General features: G+C 60.0%; 2 protein-coding genes across 9 annotated transcripts; both read left to right on the forward strand.

Annotated features, from left to right (window-relative positions):
* The first annotated feature begins 570 nt into the window (after positions 1-570).
* Positions 571-11004, forward strand: SLC26A6 (solute carrier family 26 member 6). Of its 8 annotated transcripts, XM_082704038.1 has the most exons (23): positions 571-711; positions 954-1718; positions 1819-1907; positions 3041-3199; positions 3281-3420; positions 3643-3753; positions 4304-4467; positions 4671-4835; positions 4909-5061; positions 5379-5461; positions 5548-5695; positions 5941-6054; positions 6179-6256; positions 6581-6676; positions 6901-7007; positions 7156-7225; positions 8158-8250; positions 8339-8437; positions 8851-8943; positions 9647-9823; positions 10017-10071; positions 10348-10484; positions 10717-11004. In XM_082704038.1, exons 4-23 carry the CDS (start codon positions 3081-3083, stop codon positions 10729-10731), a joined length of 2217 nt encoding a protein of 738 aa, XP_082560164.1. In that variant the 5' UTR covers positions 571-711; positions 954-1718; positions 1819-1907; positions 3041-3080; the 3' UTR covers positions 10732-11004. The 8 variants fall into 8 exon arrangements, with proteins under 8 accessions (XP_082560164.1, XP_082560160.1, XP_082560163.1 ...); XM_082704034.1 differs by lacking the exon at positions 1819-1907 and having other exon boundaries at positions 578-711; positions 954-1086; XM_082704037.1 differs by lacking the exon at positions 571-711 and having other exon boundaries at positions 981-1718; positions 1816-1907.
* A 4-nt stretch (positions 11005-11008) lies between these two features.
* Positions 11009-13187, forward strand: TMEM89 (transmembrane protein 89). Its single transcript, XM_082704785.1, has 3 exons — positions 11009-11144; positions 11255-12607; positions 12997-13187. Exons 2-3 carry the CDS (start codon positions 12215-12217, stop codon positions 13180-13182), a joined length of 579 nt encoding a protein of 192 aa, XP_082560911.1. The 5' UTR covers positions 11009-11144; positions 11255-12214; the 3' UTR covers positions 13183-13187.
* The last annotated feature ends 443 nt before the right edge of the window (positions 13188-13630 follow it).

Here is a 13630-nt window from a genome sequence, read left to right on the forward strand (position 1 = left end):
GGTGGGTGGGGTAGAAGGGTGGTTATGAACGATTCAAACCAACCTGACCTTTGGGAGAAATCTGAGCGCTGCCCCCCCCCAATATTCAGCTATTTTTAGCTAATTTCATCTGACATTTGGAACAGGTTTCTATCTCTTTCACCCTGAGTTCTGGACCGGTGCTGTGTGATCAGGGGCCTGAAGTATGAGCACAGGTGCTGGGAGTAAGGCGCCAGGGAAACCCTCTCTTCTCAGTGTGTCAGTGCTATGACTTGGTCTTCAGGGCCTGCAATTCTAACCTGGCATTTGCCCTGGCCAGGGCTCCACCACCTCTAGGAACTGCCCTTGCCAACCCCTGAGCCCGTTAACAGCATTGACCCCTACTAGCCTCTCAGACTTGCAGCTGGCCAGGACATCACCTTCCTTCCCTGCAAGCCTTCCAGGCGAGATGCCAGGTGTGCTGGAGGGAAACCTCTGGTTGCCTCACTTCAGGTCTGGATGTACAGAGTTGAAGGGAGGCCCTGAGCACCTTCAGTGTCAGACATTGCCTGGTCCTAAGGGGACGCCTGAGTGGGAGGCGGAAGAGGCCCCAGGGACCGGATACCCTAAGAAGAGCTAAGACTGTGGTTACCAGCAGCGTCCTCACGCAGCCCATCTGGGGGCTTTCCCTCCCCATCCCGCAGGGACCCTCCGAAAGAAGCCAGGACTTGGTATCCGCCTTGTCATATTTAGGTACCCGGGGCCGTGGCTTCCACCAGCCGAGCGCGGATCCTTAGTCCCAGCTAAGTTCCACCAGGCTCAGGGAGGAGGACTAGGCGAGCCAAGGTGGGGGGGTGGGGGGGGGTAAGCGGAATCCAGGCCGTAGGGGAGGAAGGGGTTAAATCTTACGCCCCATGGCTCGCACCGCCCCGAAAGCGTCCCTCAGGCCCCGCCCTAGCACGCTGATTGGCCCAACCCTACCCCGTCCTGTCCAGGGATTGGCCCCTCGGAGCACGCCGTAAGCCCGGGTCTCCCCTCCCGAACTGTAGCGGCCTCCCGCCGGGGCTCTGGGAGCAGCCGTCACCCGGCAAGCAGCGCGCTGGCCATGGGGCTGTCTGAAGCTTCAGGGTGAGTGCAGGGCACAGTTCCAGTTCCCCGCGTCCGTGTCCGCGAGCTGCTGCGTGGCCCCGGTGAGGGCGCCGGCTTGGGTTAGCTCGGAAGGGGTATCGCTAAGTCCGGAGCAGGCATCCTCCTCCCCCTGCGAAGCCCTGGTTTGCAGCTCTGCGGATTTTCTGCAGGCGGCTGGCCCATGAAGCGGGGGATGGGGGCGGGAGCCCGCGCGACCCCCCGCCCCGGAGGGGTGTGCGGGAAGCCACTCGAGCGCCTCCCGCGGGTTAGCCTCGGGCCGCGGGGGGCGGCTGAGTGTGGAGGAGCCCCGGCCCTGGAGGTGAGCCGCTGGGCGCGTTGAGGCCCGGAGGTCGCCGCAAGGAGCCCATAGCGGTGGCCCGAGCCCACCCAGCTGTAACCATTGAGCGGGACTGAGGGGCCCCGAGGTGCCCTTCCAGGGGGAGGGGCCCAGGATCGAGACCCCGCCCTCCAAGCACGTGGCCTGGGGAGTGGGGGAGCCCTTTAAGAAAACCTGAGTGACTCACGGAGGAGGGGCAAGGGGGCTCAAAGATCTCTGTGAGACGGCGGGGCCCAGAGTCTCTGACGATCTGCCTTGCACCTACTCCACTCCCTTCTCCAGCCAGGACATCCAGGTTAGAAGTTCTTCCCAGGCGAGTTCCTACCCCTCGGGTGGGATCCTAACCCTAGGTCAGAGCCCACAGAACAGCACTTTCCTGAAAACTTTCCCAGCAGGGGAGAGTTCCTCCTCAGGGAAGACTCCCGCGCCGGGATCTATTCCCAGGTGAGAGCTTTCAGCCATTCCAGGTGGGAGCCTCAGCCAGGTAAGAGCTTCCCTTAGGTGAGAGTATCCTGCGGATGAGAACTTTCCTGGTTTTCCTGGCAGGTGAAAACTTACCGGAGAAAGCTTCCCTCCCAGTATGTGCTTCCTCGAATGAGAACTCCCTCCCCACAGATCGCATATTCCCAAGGGAGGTCCCCCTCTCCCCCCCCCCCCCCTTCAGGTGGGAGCCTCTGGGTGGATAAGAGATTCTTCAACACAGAACATACCTGGCTGGTGCAAACTTTCCTGTCGGGTGAGAGCTTTCCCTACGGGAGAAAGAGCCTGGTCGTAGGAGCTCTGGAGGGGAAGTCTGCCCACTTCAGGTGGGGGCTTGCCTTTCCATGTGAGAGCCATCCCCTCCCTGGCTTTCCAGATCAAGCCTGAATTTGTCTGTAGCCTGGACCCCCAGGCTGGAAGCCCAGGAGTAATCTTAGCCCCAGTACTTTCCTTCCCTTAGAGGGGAGCCCCTCTAAAGAGGATCCTGGGGGCACCTGGGTGGCTCAGTGGGTTACAGCCTCTGCCTTCGGCCCAGGTCATGATCCCAGGGTCCTGGGATCGAGCCCCGAATCGGGGCTCTCTGCTCAGCAGAGAGCCTGCTTCCCTTCCTCTCTCTCTGCCTACCTCTCTGCCTACTTGTGATCTCTGCCTGTCAAATAAATAAATAAAATCCTTTAAAAAAAAAAAAAAAAAAGGAAACTGACTGAAGAACTGGACCCCTGGTCGCTGGGTCCCTTCCTCGTGCAAGCTCTCAGACAGACAGCACTGAGCTCATGGGGCAGCTGGATGGGGACTCAGAGACTGGACAGGGATTATCTGGGGGAGGGACTGGGGGCACAGTCAGGGGGACAGTCAGCCTGGGACAGGGACCGATAGAACACTCACAGGTGGGCAGCTCTACCTGGGTCGGAGGTAGGGATTGTATTCATCTTGCCATCTCTTCATAGAGGACTTTGGCCCAGTGAGAGACTTTTCCCAGCCAAAGTTCAGAGATTTTCTCTGGCTGGGCATGGGTCCAGCTCTCAGCTACCTAGATCTTAAGGCCTAGAAAAGTCAAGTGGGTGATTCTCTAATCCCAGGTGTGAGGGAGGTCGGACCAGGGGTACACTCACTGTGACTCTGGTCTCGCCACCCCAGACGGAGGGACACACAGGCACTGTTGCCTGTGACACAGATCATGGAGTTGAGGAATCGAGACTACCATGTGGAGCGGCCACTGATGAACCAGCAACAGCTGGAGGAACTGGGGCACCGGACCTCAGCCACCAGGACCTACCAGTGGCGAACCTGGTTTCAGTAAGGCTGAGGGTGGGGGTCTGGGGGCCCTGGCAGGATCTAGGTAGACCCTGTCCCCAATACCTACCATTGTATCCACAGGTGCTCCCGTGCTCGGGCCCGAGCCCTTCTGTTCCAGTACCTCCCAGTCTTGTCCTGGCTACCCCGGTATCCCTTGCGTGATTGGTTCCTGGGCGACCTTTTGGCTGGCCTGAGTGTGGCCATTATGCAGCTCCCACAGGGTGAGCCCTACCTGACTCGGAGGCTGTACCCTGAGTCCTGACTGGGGATGATCTGCAATCCTTCAAGGCCCCGGGCCAGAAGCCCTGTGGTCTTGTGCACCCCCATAATCTGAAGCTGTGAGCGCTGCCCCTGGAACTGTGGCCCATGACCTAGGGTTGGGATTCCCTCATCCTTTTCAAGGCCTGGCGTCCAAACCTCCCTTGCTACCATTCCATTTCCAGGCCTAGCCTATGCCCTCCTGGCTGGACTGCCCCCCGTATTTGGCCTCTACAGCTCTTTCTATCCTGTCTTTGTCTACTTCCTGTTTGGCACTTCCCGGCACATCTCCGTGGGTGAGTGGAACCCGACTCGGGCCTTGCAGGAGGATGTCCACCTTCCCCTCTGGAGGACAGGGTGAGGGAGGGCCGAGTGGGAGGGACAAGGGAACTTAGGAAAGAAGACAACATTGGTGCTGGGTCCACGGTCATTTCCAGGCAGGACTAGGCCTCTGACCAGGGGGACACAGATTCAGGAGAGCTCCAGTCCCTGGCTCCAAGAGGAGGTGGGTGAGGCAGCTCAAAGGGTCCAGAACTCAGCAGAGTCCTGACCGGCCTGAGGCAGGCTGAGCCCCTTTCCCCATCTCACCTTCTGCAAGGGGTGTGATTCTGGGCTGATGGACACAGGTGGGGCAGGGTAGGTGATGCGGACCAACATTCCTAGCCACCCTCAAGAGTCCTTAAGTTCAGAGTTCATACCTGACCATCAGCACAGCGTCTATCTGCCTGACAGTCTGAAGATACTTGTCTAGAATCAGCTGTCTCCTGACCTCTCCCCTTAAGGGCAGGGCTTCAGGGTAGGTCAGTGCCCTGTCCACTTCAGACCCATCCTGACCTACCCCTGCAGGCACCTTTGCTGTCATGTCTGTGATGGTGGGCAGTGTGACAGAATCCCTGGCCCCGGATGAGAACTTCCTGCAGGGTGTGAACGCCACCGTGGATGAGGTGACCAGAGACCACGTCCGGGTGCAGCTGGCCTCCACGCTCAGCGTCCTGGTGGGCCTCTTCCAGGTGCAGAGCAGGCGGGGGGGGGGGGGGGGGGGACATGACGCCCGCCCCGCCCCCGACCTTCCCCTGCCAGTTCCCCTCAGGGTCTGCCCATCCCTGCCCTCCTCCTCCCCCTGGCTGCTCCCTAACCCCCCTACCCCCTGCCCTGGGCTCTGCTGTAGCTGACCTGACGACCCTGACGCTTGCCTCCCATGACCACCCCACAGGTGGGGCTGGGTCTGGTCCGCTTCGGCTTCGTGGTCACCTACCTGTCGGAGCCCCTCGTCCGAGGCTATACCACAGCCGCGTCCGTGCAGGTCTTCGTCTCGCAGCTCAAGTATGTGTTTGGCCTCCAGCTGAGCAGCCGCTCTGGGCCGCTGTCCCTCATCTATGTGAGTGCAGGCAGGAGGAGGGCCAGCCGGGGCGCACCCCACGAGTGCTGCTGGTGACCCTGTCTCCCCTCAGACAGTGCTGGAGGTCTGCTCGCTGCTGCCTCGGAGTGTGGTCGGCACGGTGGTCACCGCGTTGGTGTCAGGGGTGGTACTAGTGCTGCTGAAGCTGCTCAACGACAAGCTGCACCGATACCTGCCCATGCCGATCCCTGGGGAGCTGCTCACGGTTTGGAATCTGCGGAGGGTGGGGAGGGGGGATACATCCCGGCCAGTGGGCACCCCGGGATTTAACGACCAGCTGGGGTGGGCACCAGGGAGAGTTCCTGAGGACGGGGTGTGACCACAGCAGGAAGGTCCCATGTTGGTACCTTCTGGACCCTGATATCATCTCCTTTCCCCAAAGGGTGGTGGTGTAGCTTACCCCTTGGCCCACTTCTCCCCAGCCGCCCCCAACTGCCAAAGGCTTTGCTTCACCCCCACAGAGGTTTCTCCACCCCCTTGATGATGCCAGAACCCTCCCCTGACTCTGTCCTCTCTCCCCAGCTCATTGGGGCCACAGGCATCTCCTACGGCGTGGGCCTGAAGTCTAGATTTGGGGTGGATGTTGTGGGCGACATCCCTGCAGGGTGAGCTCTGGCCCCCCCGTCCAGGCAGGGAGGGCTGGGGGACCAGGGCCGGCTCCCTCCTTTGGCCTCACAAATGCCCCTCACAGGCTGGTGCCCCCAGTGGCCCCCAGCCCCCAGTTGTTCGCCAGCCTGGTGGGATATGCCTTCACCATCGCTGTGGTTGGTTTTGCCATTGCCATCTCCCTGGGGAAGATCTTCGCCCTGAGGCACGGCTACCGGGTGGACAGCAACCAGGTCTGGGTATACAGAGACCCCAGGGCCTGGGGGCAGGGGGTGTGGAGTGTCAGGTGGGACATAGGGAAATAGCAAACAGACATGCTGGGACCGTGCAGGGGATTGAGGGCGGGAGAGCAAGGTATTCGGGACAGTGGCAGCCAAGCCCGGGAGACCATTGAGTGTGGATGGAGGTTGGGGACACCTAGGCCTAGACATAGTGGCACAGGCAGCAGGCACTACACACCTGTACTTTTCTCCACCAGGAGCTGGTGGCTCTCGGCCTCAGTAACCTCATTGGGGGCATCTTCCAGTGCTTCCCCGTGAGCTGCTCCATGTCCCGCAGCCTGGTGCAGGAGGGCTCTGGGGGCAACACACAGGTGGGCTTTGGGCGTGGGTGAACATCTGTGCACGTGCGCACACGCAGCTCTGGGCGCTCCCACCCTGTTCCCCCCCACACCCCTACACCCCCGCCCCACCCCCCTGCTCACTCCCACCTTGCAGGTGGCCGGAGCTGTCTCCTCCCTCTTCATCCTCATTATCATCGTCAAACTTGGGGAGCTCTTCAGAGACCTGCCCAAGGTGAGTGGCCACATCCAGCCAGCCAGGCTTGAGGGACTTGGCCAGGCCAGGGGCAAGGGGCAGTCAGGTCCGAGGCGAGGGGCAGCAATACAAGGTGGTGCATGACCTGTTTTTCAAGGTTGAGCTCTCTCCGGTGAAGCTTGGGAGTCAAGGGTCGGGGATTAGAACCCTTCAGGGTCAGATCCAAGGTGTTTGGCTCAGGGGTGGCCGTGAGCGTCATGCGGGGTTATGCCAGCATCAGGCTTGCTCATGGCTGGGTGGTCAGGCTTGTCAGCATCTGGGTATTTCCCAACAGCCCCTGTGACATGCCTACCCTTCCCCCAGGCTGTGCTGGCGGCTGCCATTATCGTGAACTTGAAGGGTATGTTGAAGCAATTCACTGACATTCCTTCCCTCTGGAAGTCAAATCAAATGGATCTGGTGAGAGGCCCCCCATCCTGCTGCTGAACCCATATGCTCTTTCTCCTGGCTTCCTGGCCTCCTGAGTTCTTAGACTCACTCATCCCTCCTTTCTCCCTGATGCCCCCAGGGCCCCTGTTTTGCTCCCTGAGACCCTCCCCCCAACCCCACCACTGCTGGTCAGTGCTCAGGGCAGAGTTTCATTTTTCTCCCACTCCCCTAGCCACGTTGCCTCCTTCTTTTAGCTCATCTGGCTGGTGACCTTTGTGGCCACCATCCTGCTGAACCTGGACATAGGCCTGGCGATCGCCATCGTCTTCTCCCTGCTCCTCGTGGTCTTCCGCACGCAGCTGTGAGTCTCCCCTGTCGGTCCCCCCATCCCAGCTGGTGGGGGAGGTGAAGGCCACGCTGGCTCCCCCCAGCTTTCCCACAATTCATGGGTAGCCCGAGGCTCCCTGGTACCCCCTCATTGCCCCCTCCTTACACTCTCTCCTTCACAGGCCCCGCTACTCTGTCTTGGGGCAGGTGCCAGACACGGATATTTATCAAGATGTGGCCGAATACTCAGAGGTGGGTGGCAGGGCCTAGGCAGGGGGACGGCCTGGTGGGGTGGGACGGAGGTAGAATGGGCCTTTGTTAGTCCTTTCTGCATCAGGCAAAGACCCTGGGGGCTGAGGGTGCTTTGGTCCTGGGAACTTCAGAGAAGGAATTTGGGTCCGTGACTCCTACTTAGAACTATGAAAGGACAGAGGAGTGGACAGAGAGAGACCGGGGAGCCGGGAGAGGAGGGTCTGTCTTGGAGCCAGCAGTACAAGCCTTATCCTGCCGAGCAGCCTTGGGGCAGGTAGGCAGGAGCCTGGGGCATCAGGATGTAGGGGAGGCTGTTTGCTGACCTGATCAGTGGAGTTCTACATCCCAGTTGTCCATTTATCTCCTGAGAAGCTTCATGCCTAATAGTGGGGTTCTGGAATAAAACAAGCCCATTCCTGCTGACATGGAGCCTTGGTGTCCAAGTATAGTATAATTAGGCAGAGTGAGGGGAGGGCAGGACGGGGGCAGCTCAGCAGGATGGAAAGGGAGGTGGGATGCATTATACAGGCCCAATTGCCGAGCCCTTGTTGGAGTGGGAGCCGGGGAGGGCCTCTCTGTGCACATGCAGGAAACTGATCACAAGGTAGGCAGTGGAGCCCAAGGGGCGGCCTAAGAGCCTGACCTGGCTATTGGCAGAAGTGGGGGGAGATGGGAAGGGAGGGCACAGGGTGCCCTGGAGGAAGCTTTGACAGGCCTGGCTGAGGGCCTGGGTGACGAGGGTGAGGGGTAGGGAGCAGGACGAGGAGTTAGGGTGATACGGCCAAGTTTGTGGCCTAAGGTCTTGGGAGGGCAGGGGCCGCAGGCTGGGCTGGTGATGGGGGGCCCTGGGCCACATGGGGGGAGGGAAGGAGGAGAACAAGTCAGCCAGGAGAGTGGAGGGCTCAGCCACTCCAGCCCTGCCCCATCCCCAGGCCAGGGAGGTCCCAGGCGTGAAGGTCTTCCGCTCCTCGGCCACCATGTACTTCGCTAATGCTGAGCTCTACAGCGACGCGCTGAAGAAGAGGGTGAGTCCGGGGGTCCCCAGGGTGAGTGTTAGAGGGTCTCTCCCTGCCCCAGAGCGTCCACATCCCCTTCCGTGTTGTTTGCCTCTAGTGCGGTGTGGACGTTGACCGCCTCATCTCGAAGAAGAAGAAGTGGCTCAGGAAGCAGGAGCAGAAGCTGAAACGGATGCAGAAGACCCTTCAGAAACAGGCAGGAGCCCCTTCGAGCTGGGGATTCCTGCCCCCCATCCTGTTGCTGAACCCACATGCTCTTTCTCCTGGCCTCCTGAGCTCTTAGCCTCACTCATCCCTTCTTTCTCCCTGATGCCCCCTCCCGGGGCCCCTGCTTCGCTCCCCCCGCCCCAAAGTCGGCGCTCTGGGCAGAGTTTCATTTTCTTCCCTGCTCCCATGCCAGTGACAGCATGGACCACCTCTTCCATTCTTGGCTGTTCCTGGAACTGGTCAAAACCCCACCGACCCCAGACTGGCGGCCCTGGGTCCCAAGCTTTAGTCCCTGGCCTGCCTAGCTGCCCAAAGCCTGGGGGTGACACCAGACTGGGATGGCTTGGCTGTCCTATGACAGCCGGGACAGCTCTTTCCTGTTGCCCTTCTCCCCTGGCCTAGACTGCTTCCTCCGAGGGCACTTCTGTTTCCGTCCAAGTCAACACCAACGTCACAGACGTGGAGAGCAACAATGTGGACGACTCCATGGCCAGGGTGAGGCTGGAGGTGGGAGAGGGGGCAGCCGTGAGCTGCAGAGATGTGAGTGGTCCACGCATCCTGCGGGGAAAGCCGTGGCTTCGAGGTAGTCATGCCGGTGGGGGCGGGGGGGTGGATCTGTGATGGGTCCAGTGCCCAATAGAGAGAGGCCTAGTGATCTGCTATAGATTTTGCCTGTGGCTCTCTGGTCTGCTATCCAAAGACTTTGAATTTGTAGAGTCCACAAGACCCCATAGTCTGTGCTCATGGGTAGAGAGAAGGAATTGGGGTTAAGGGGAAAAATATGGGATCAAAAGGGACACCAAGCTCAACTAGAGACCCAGGTGGGGTACCACGCTGTCGTGTGTACCCCCTACCCGCCCCACCCTGGCTGGCTGAGGATGGGGCACCGTCGTCCAGCGCCCCACCTTTTTAAGCCTCCCTAGGCCTGGGCCTGGGAGGTAACAGAACAGTATATGCCCATCTCTGCATGCTCTCTAAGTCTGGGCTTCCTCTCCTCTGCGTCCCCATGTGTCCCTCCTGTCTTTACATACAAGAGGCTCCCCCATGTCCAGGTTTTCACATGTGCCCTGCACGTCCCATATAGGCGGGTGTTTGTGTGCGGGGTCCCACATCTGATCCTGTATGGTCCTTGCCTGTCCGTCTTTGCCATCACCCCTTCACGGGCAGCCTTTGCAGGGGGTGTCTGGTTTCCTAGCAGGCGAGCGCAGGGAATGAGCTAGAGGATACAACAGTCAGCGGTCAAGAAGATGCCAAGGCGGCAAACGGGTCCACACTGAAGGCCCTGGGCCTGCCTCAGCCACACTTCCACAGCCTGGTCCTGGACCTGGGCGCCCTCTCCTTCGTGGACACTGTGTGCATCAAGAGCCTGAAGAACGTAAGGGGCTGGGGTGCTCCTAAGAAGAGCCATGGGAGAGGACAAGCCCCCCCACCCAGCCTCCTGATCCCAAAACTAGATCCAAGAGCCTCTCTGAGCTCCCTCTCAAAACTCTCCACCTCAACCTGCCTGAGTCCTTCCTTGGAGCCCTCGAGCCTCCCTCTGAGTCTAGCCCCTGCTTTTTTGGCTGCAGATTTTCCGCGATTTCCGAGAGATCGAGGTGGAGGTGTACATGGCCGCCTGCCACGGTGTGTTGGGGGGAACGGCACAAGGGGTCTGGTCAGGGAGTGGGGCTCTTCTAGCCGAGGAGTCTGCCAAGCAGCACAAAGAAAAGTCTCTGAGACTGGGGGTCAGAGGGGTCTTGGGAGGCAGGGTCAAGGGTTAGGAGTGACTGGAGGTTTAGCTGTAACCTCAGGCATAGAGGTCATGGGTGAAATGGGTCAGGGTTTTCTGGTGACTGAGTTTGGGGGCTTGATGTTCCTGGTGGTTCCGCAAGTCAGGGGAGACCTACTCCTTGCCCGCAGCTCCTGTGGTCTCCCAGCTTGAGGCCGGGCACTTCTTCGATGCATCGATCACTAAGCAGCATCTCTTTGCTTCTGTCCACGATGCTGTGCTCTTTGCCCTCCAGCACCCGAGGTCCAGCCCTGCCAGCCCTGTTTCGGTGAGCCGGCCTCTCGCTCCTGCGTTCTTTTTGTCTGTCTACTGCTTGTCCCTACCCTGACCCCCACCTCCAGGAAGTCCACCCTTTCTGAATGGCACTGTCCCCAGTGGACCCACTGGTACCCCTTCCCGCCTTCCACTGAAGCTGCTCCCAGGGGCAGGGGTCGCTGTCCTGGGGGAAGGGGCTGCTGTGTGTTTTTGGAAACTGACTGGAGCCTTCCCTACCTATTCAGACAACCAAACTCTGACCGTGCCTCCGCCCTGCCTACCACTGCTCACCTCTGGAGGCTGTGACCAGGCGCTTGTGAGAAACTCCCCGCCCCCGGGCTGCCTCCAGACATCACCCAGGAGTCCCCTCCGTATACACACACACGCAGCTCAGGGATGGAGGTCCTGGGATTCCCACGTTCAGTGCCATAGGCCTGGGCCTGGGAAGGGGTACTGGAGTCAGACCGGCACCAGCTGGGCTGGGGAAAGATCCATGTTTTTAGCCCCAGAAATAAAGACCTGTTTGCCTACCACCAGGCTCTGCTGTGCCTTGGTGGGGGCTTGGTGGAGTGGCAGTGATCCACAGCCCTGACTCCTGACACCCTTCTTATGCCCCAACATGGTGGGCTGAAGTCAGAAGTTGCCGGGGAAGGCTTGGGAAGGGCAGAGTCAGGTGGGAGAATAAAGAGCCAGAGGGAGAGTTATGGGGCCCAAGGCCAGGGTGGGGGCACCCCGGGTTCACACTCCCGAGCCATGCACAACCCTCGGCGCCTGTGTCTTTAGCTGGAAGACCGTGGAATCTGCTTCTCAGGAATGGTCCCAGTGAATGCGGCCCCTGGAGGGTGGAGAGTGAAGCTGAGCAACCCGCTGGGGAATCGAGGTGTCCACAGGTGCTACTAGCCTGTGTCAGGAAGTAAGCATGTGGAGGACTGACTGACTTGGGAAAAAAGTCTGTTCATATTATTAGGTCACTCGGGCTGTGCAGGTCACTCTCCACCCAGAAGCATGTGCTGACTTCTACCTTAAAAGGTCAGCATCTGGGCATGTCGCCCAGTGGGCCACCATGGGCCTTCCTCTGGGAGAGCTGAAGCCCTGAATGGGGGGTGGGGTGGGGAGGGCTAGAATCTTCTGGGTCTCCGTGGTGGAATAGCTGGGATGGTCATGTCACCATTCCCACATTGTGGGTTGCTTGGTGAGGATTAGATTAGATTAGATTAGATTCCGTGCCAAGGAATGCTCATAACAAGGCCAGTGTTCCCTGCTCGGAGCCCGGGAGCTCTGCCTTCTGCAGGTACTGCCCAGGCGCCCTGCTCAGTGCTGGGCCAGTGGACAGAGGCCGCATTGCCCTTCCTGTCACCGAAGTGCCCCTTGTCCAGCTCCGTGTTTATCGTGTGTGGCGGCGGCATCCTGCTCTGTGTTCATGAATCATCTGCCCCGCCCCCACCCCCCAGAACCACAGGCCAGGAAGTCAGGGCTTCTCAATCCACTCTGACACGCCATGTCCCAGCCTCAGGAATGGTGCCTGGCTTGTGGTGCGCTTGGCAAATATTGGGTAAGGGAAACTTCTGGGCCAGAACAGAGGTCAGACAGACCTCAAATAAGAACTTGCATATTGTTAGAACGACTTTGAAGGAAACAAAACAGGGTCACACAAGAGAGAAGGGATTGTGTTGCCCAGCAGGGTCACAGGAGGGAGGCTAAGGGAGCAGTGTTGCCTGTCCAGGCTGCTCCTCCTGAAAGGCCATGGATCCTGCTGGAACCCACAGCTCGCTGTTGGGGGAGGGGGAGGGGTGTTTGCCCGTTGCCAGGCACCCGTGTTCTATCCGGGCATTTGGCATCGCCATGCTGCTCGCACCATCCTTCCTGCTACTGCTGCCGCTGCTGGCCATGCCAGCTCCCTCCCAGGCCTGGTCTCGGCCCCTGTGGTACCAGGTGGGGCTGGATCTTCAGCCCTGGGGATGCCAGCCCAACAGCCTGGAAGGTTGCGGGGGTAGCCTGGGCTGTGCCAGCCACTGGATGGGCCTGGGGATGAACCGCCTCTACCCCGTGGCTGGGGTCACCATCACCACCACCATGATGCTCATGATGGGCCGCGCGGTGCTACAGCGGCGGCGCGCTCAGGCCACCAAGTCCGAGGTGAGTACAGTGTTGCTTGGTCCTCCGCAGCCTCCTGCCTGGTCCTCCGCAGCCTCCTGCCTCCGCTCCCACCCTGTGAGCTCACATTCTCCACCCAGGCCTTGCATCCTCTCCCTCTTGGCTCACAGCCTTTGGCCCCTACGCTGGTCCATACCCATTGGCCCTTGACCATTCCCTGTGGCCAGTACTCTGCCCCCATCTGTCCACCCATTTACTATCCCTGTCCCTCATCCAGCCCCCTGTGACCACCCTAGCCCACGGCAGACTCTCGCCGACCCTCCATCACCATCTCCCTTCCCATTCCCTGCTCCCTGGTCTCATTGCTGCCCCTCCCCACAACCCCACCCTATCCCCCTGCTCTTAACTCCTGCTTCTTGGTCCTTCCTCAGCATCCACAGGTGACCACTAGCCCGAGTGGACCCTGGAAACGGCGGACCCCCATCTCAGACCGCGCCCTGCTCCTTGGGGTCCTGCACATGCTGGATTCCCTCCTGGTCCATATTGAGGGCCACCTGCAGCGTATATCCACCCAACAGAAGACCCCAATAAAGGCGATATCTGCCCAGAGTGGGTGACCCAACATATGCCTCCCTTTGCCTGATGACCTGAGGATGGCTTAAGGCTCTGGGCCAGCCTCGGGCCTGTGTGTGTGTGTCTCCTCTACGGGTCTGCCTGGTCCCTGTGTCCCCTTTCTCCTTCTGCAGCCAGCAGACTGGAGGCCTCTGTCCAGGATGGGTGTGAAGATGGGATGGGCTCACACTGCTCCATCACCCCTACCAACAGACCCCTCTTCCCTAAGGTCTCACCCACAAATCCAGCTGTTCCTCTGGGGCTCCTCAGGGGCCCCAGTGTGATGGGACAAGACTTGACCATCAGGGCAGACTTGGGTAGTCCATGGAGGGCTTCCCAGAGGAGGTGACAACCTGGCTGAGTCCATGAGGGCTCCCAGCTGGTGATGCAGAGAGTTGGGTAGAGGGGCGGACGGTGGTTGGAGGGTGAGCCCTGGCTGCCTGCATCCTTGTG

The sequence above is a fragment of the Mustela nivalis genome, assembly GCF_964662115.1.
Source record: "Mustela nivalis genome assembly, chromosome: 1".
In the NCBI taxonomy this organism is placed as follows: Eukaryota; Metazoa; Chordata; class Mammalia; order Carnivora; family Mustelidae; genus Mustela; species Mustela nivalis.

Coding starts and splice junctions, on each gene's coding strand:
- SLC26A6 (XM_082704034.1), top strand. CDS start 1,064: ATGGGGCTGTCTGAAGCTTCAGG. Junction 4,468..4,670: donor TCCTGGTGGGCCTCTTCCAG/GTGCAGAGCAGG, acceptor ACCACCCCACAG/GTGGGGCTGGGTCTGGTCCG. Junction 9,824..10,016: donor GCATCAAGAGCCTGAAGAAC/GTAAGGGGCTGG, acceptor TTTTGGCTGCAG/ATTTTCCGCGATTTCCGAGA.
- TMEM89 (XM_082704785.1), top strand. CDS start 12,215: ATGGATCCTGCTGGAACCCACAGCTCGCTGTTGGGGGAGGGGGAGGGG. Junction 12,608..12,996: donor CTCAGGCCACCAAGTCCGAG/GTGAGTACAGTG, acceptor GTCCTTCCTCAG/CATCCACAGGTGACCACTAG.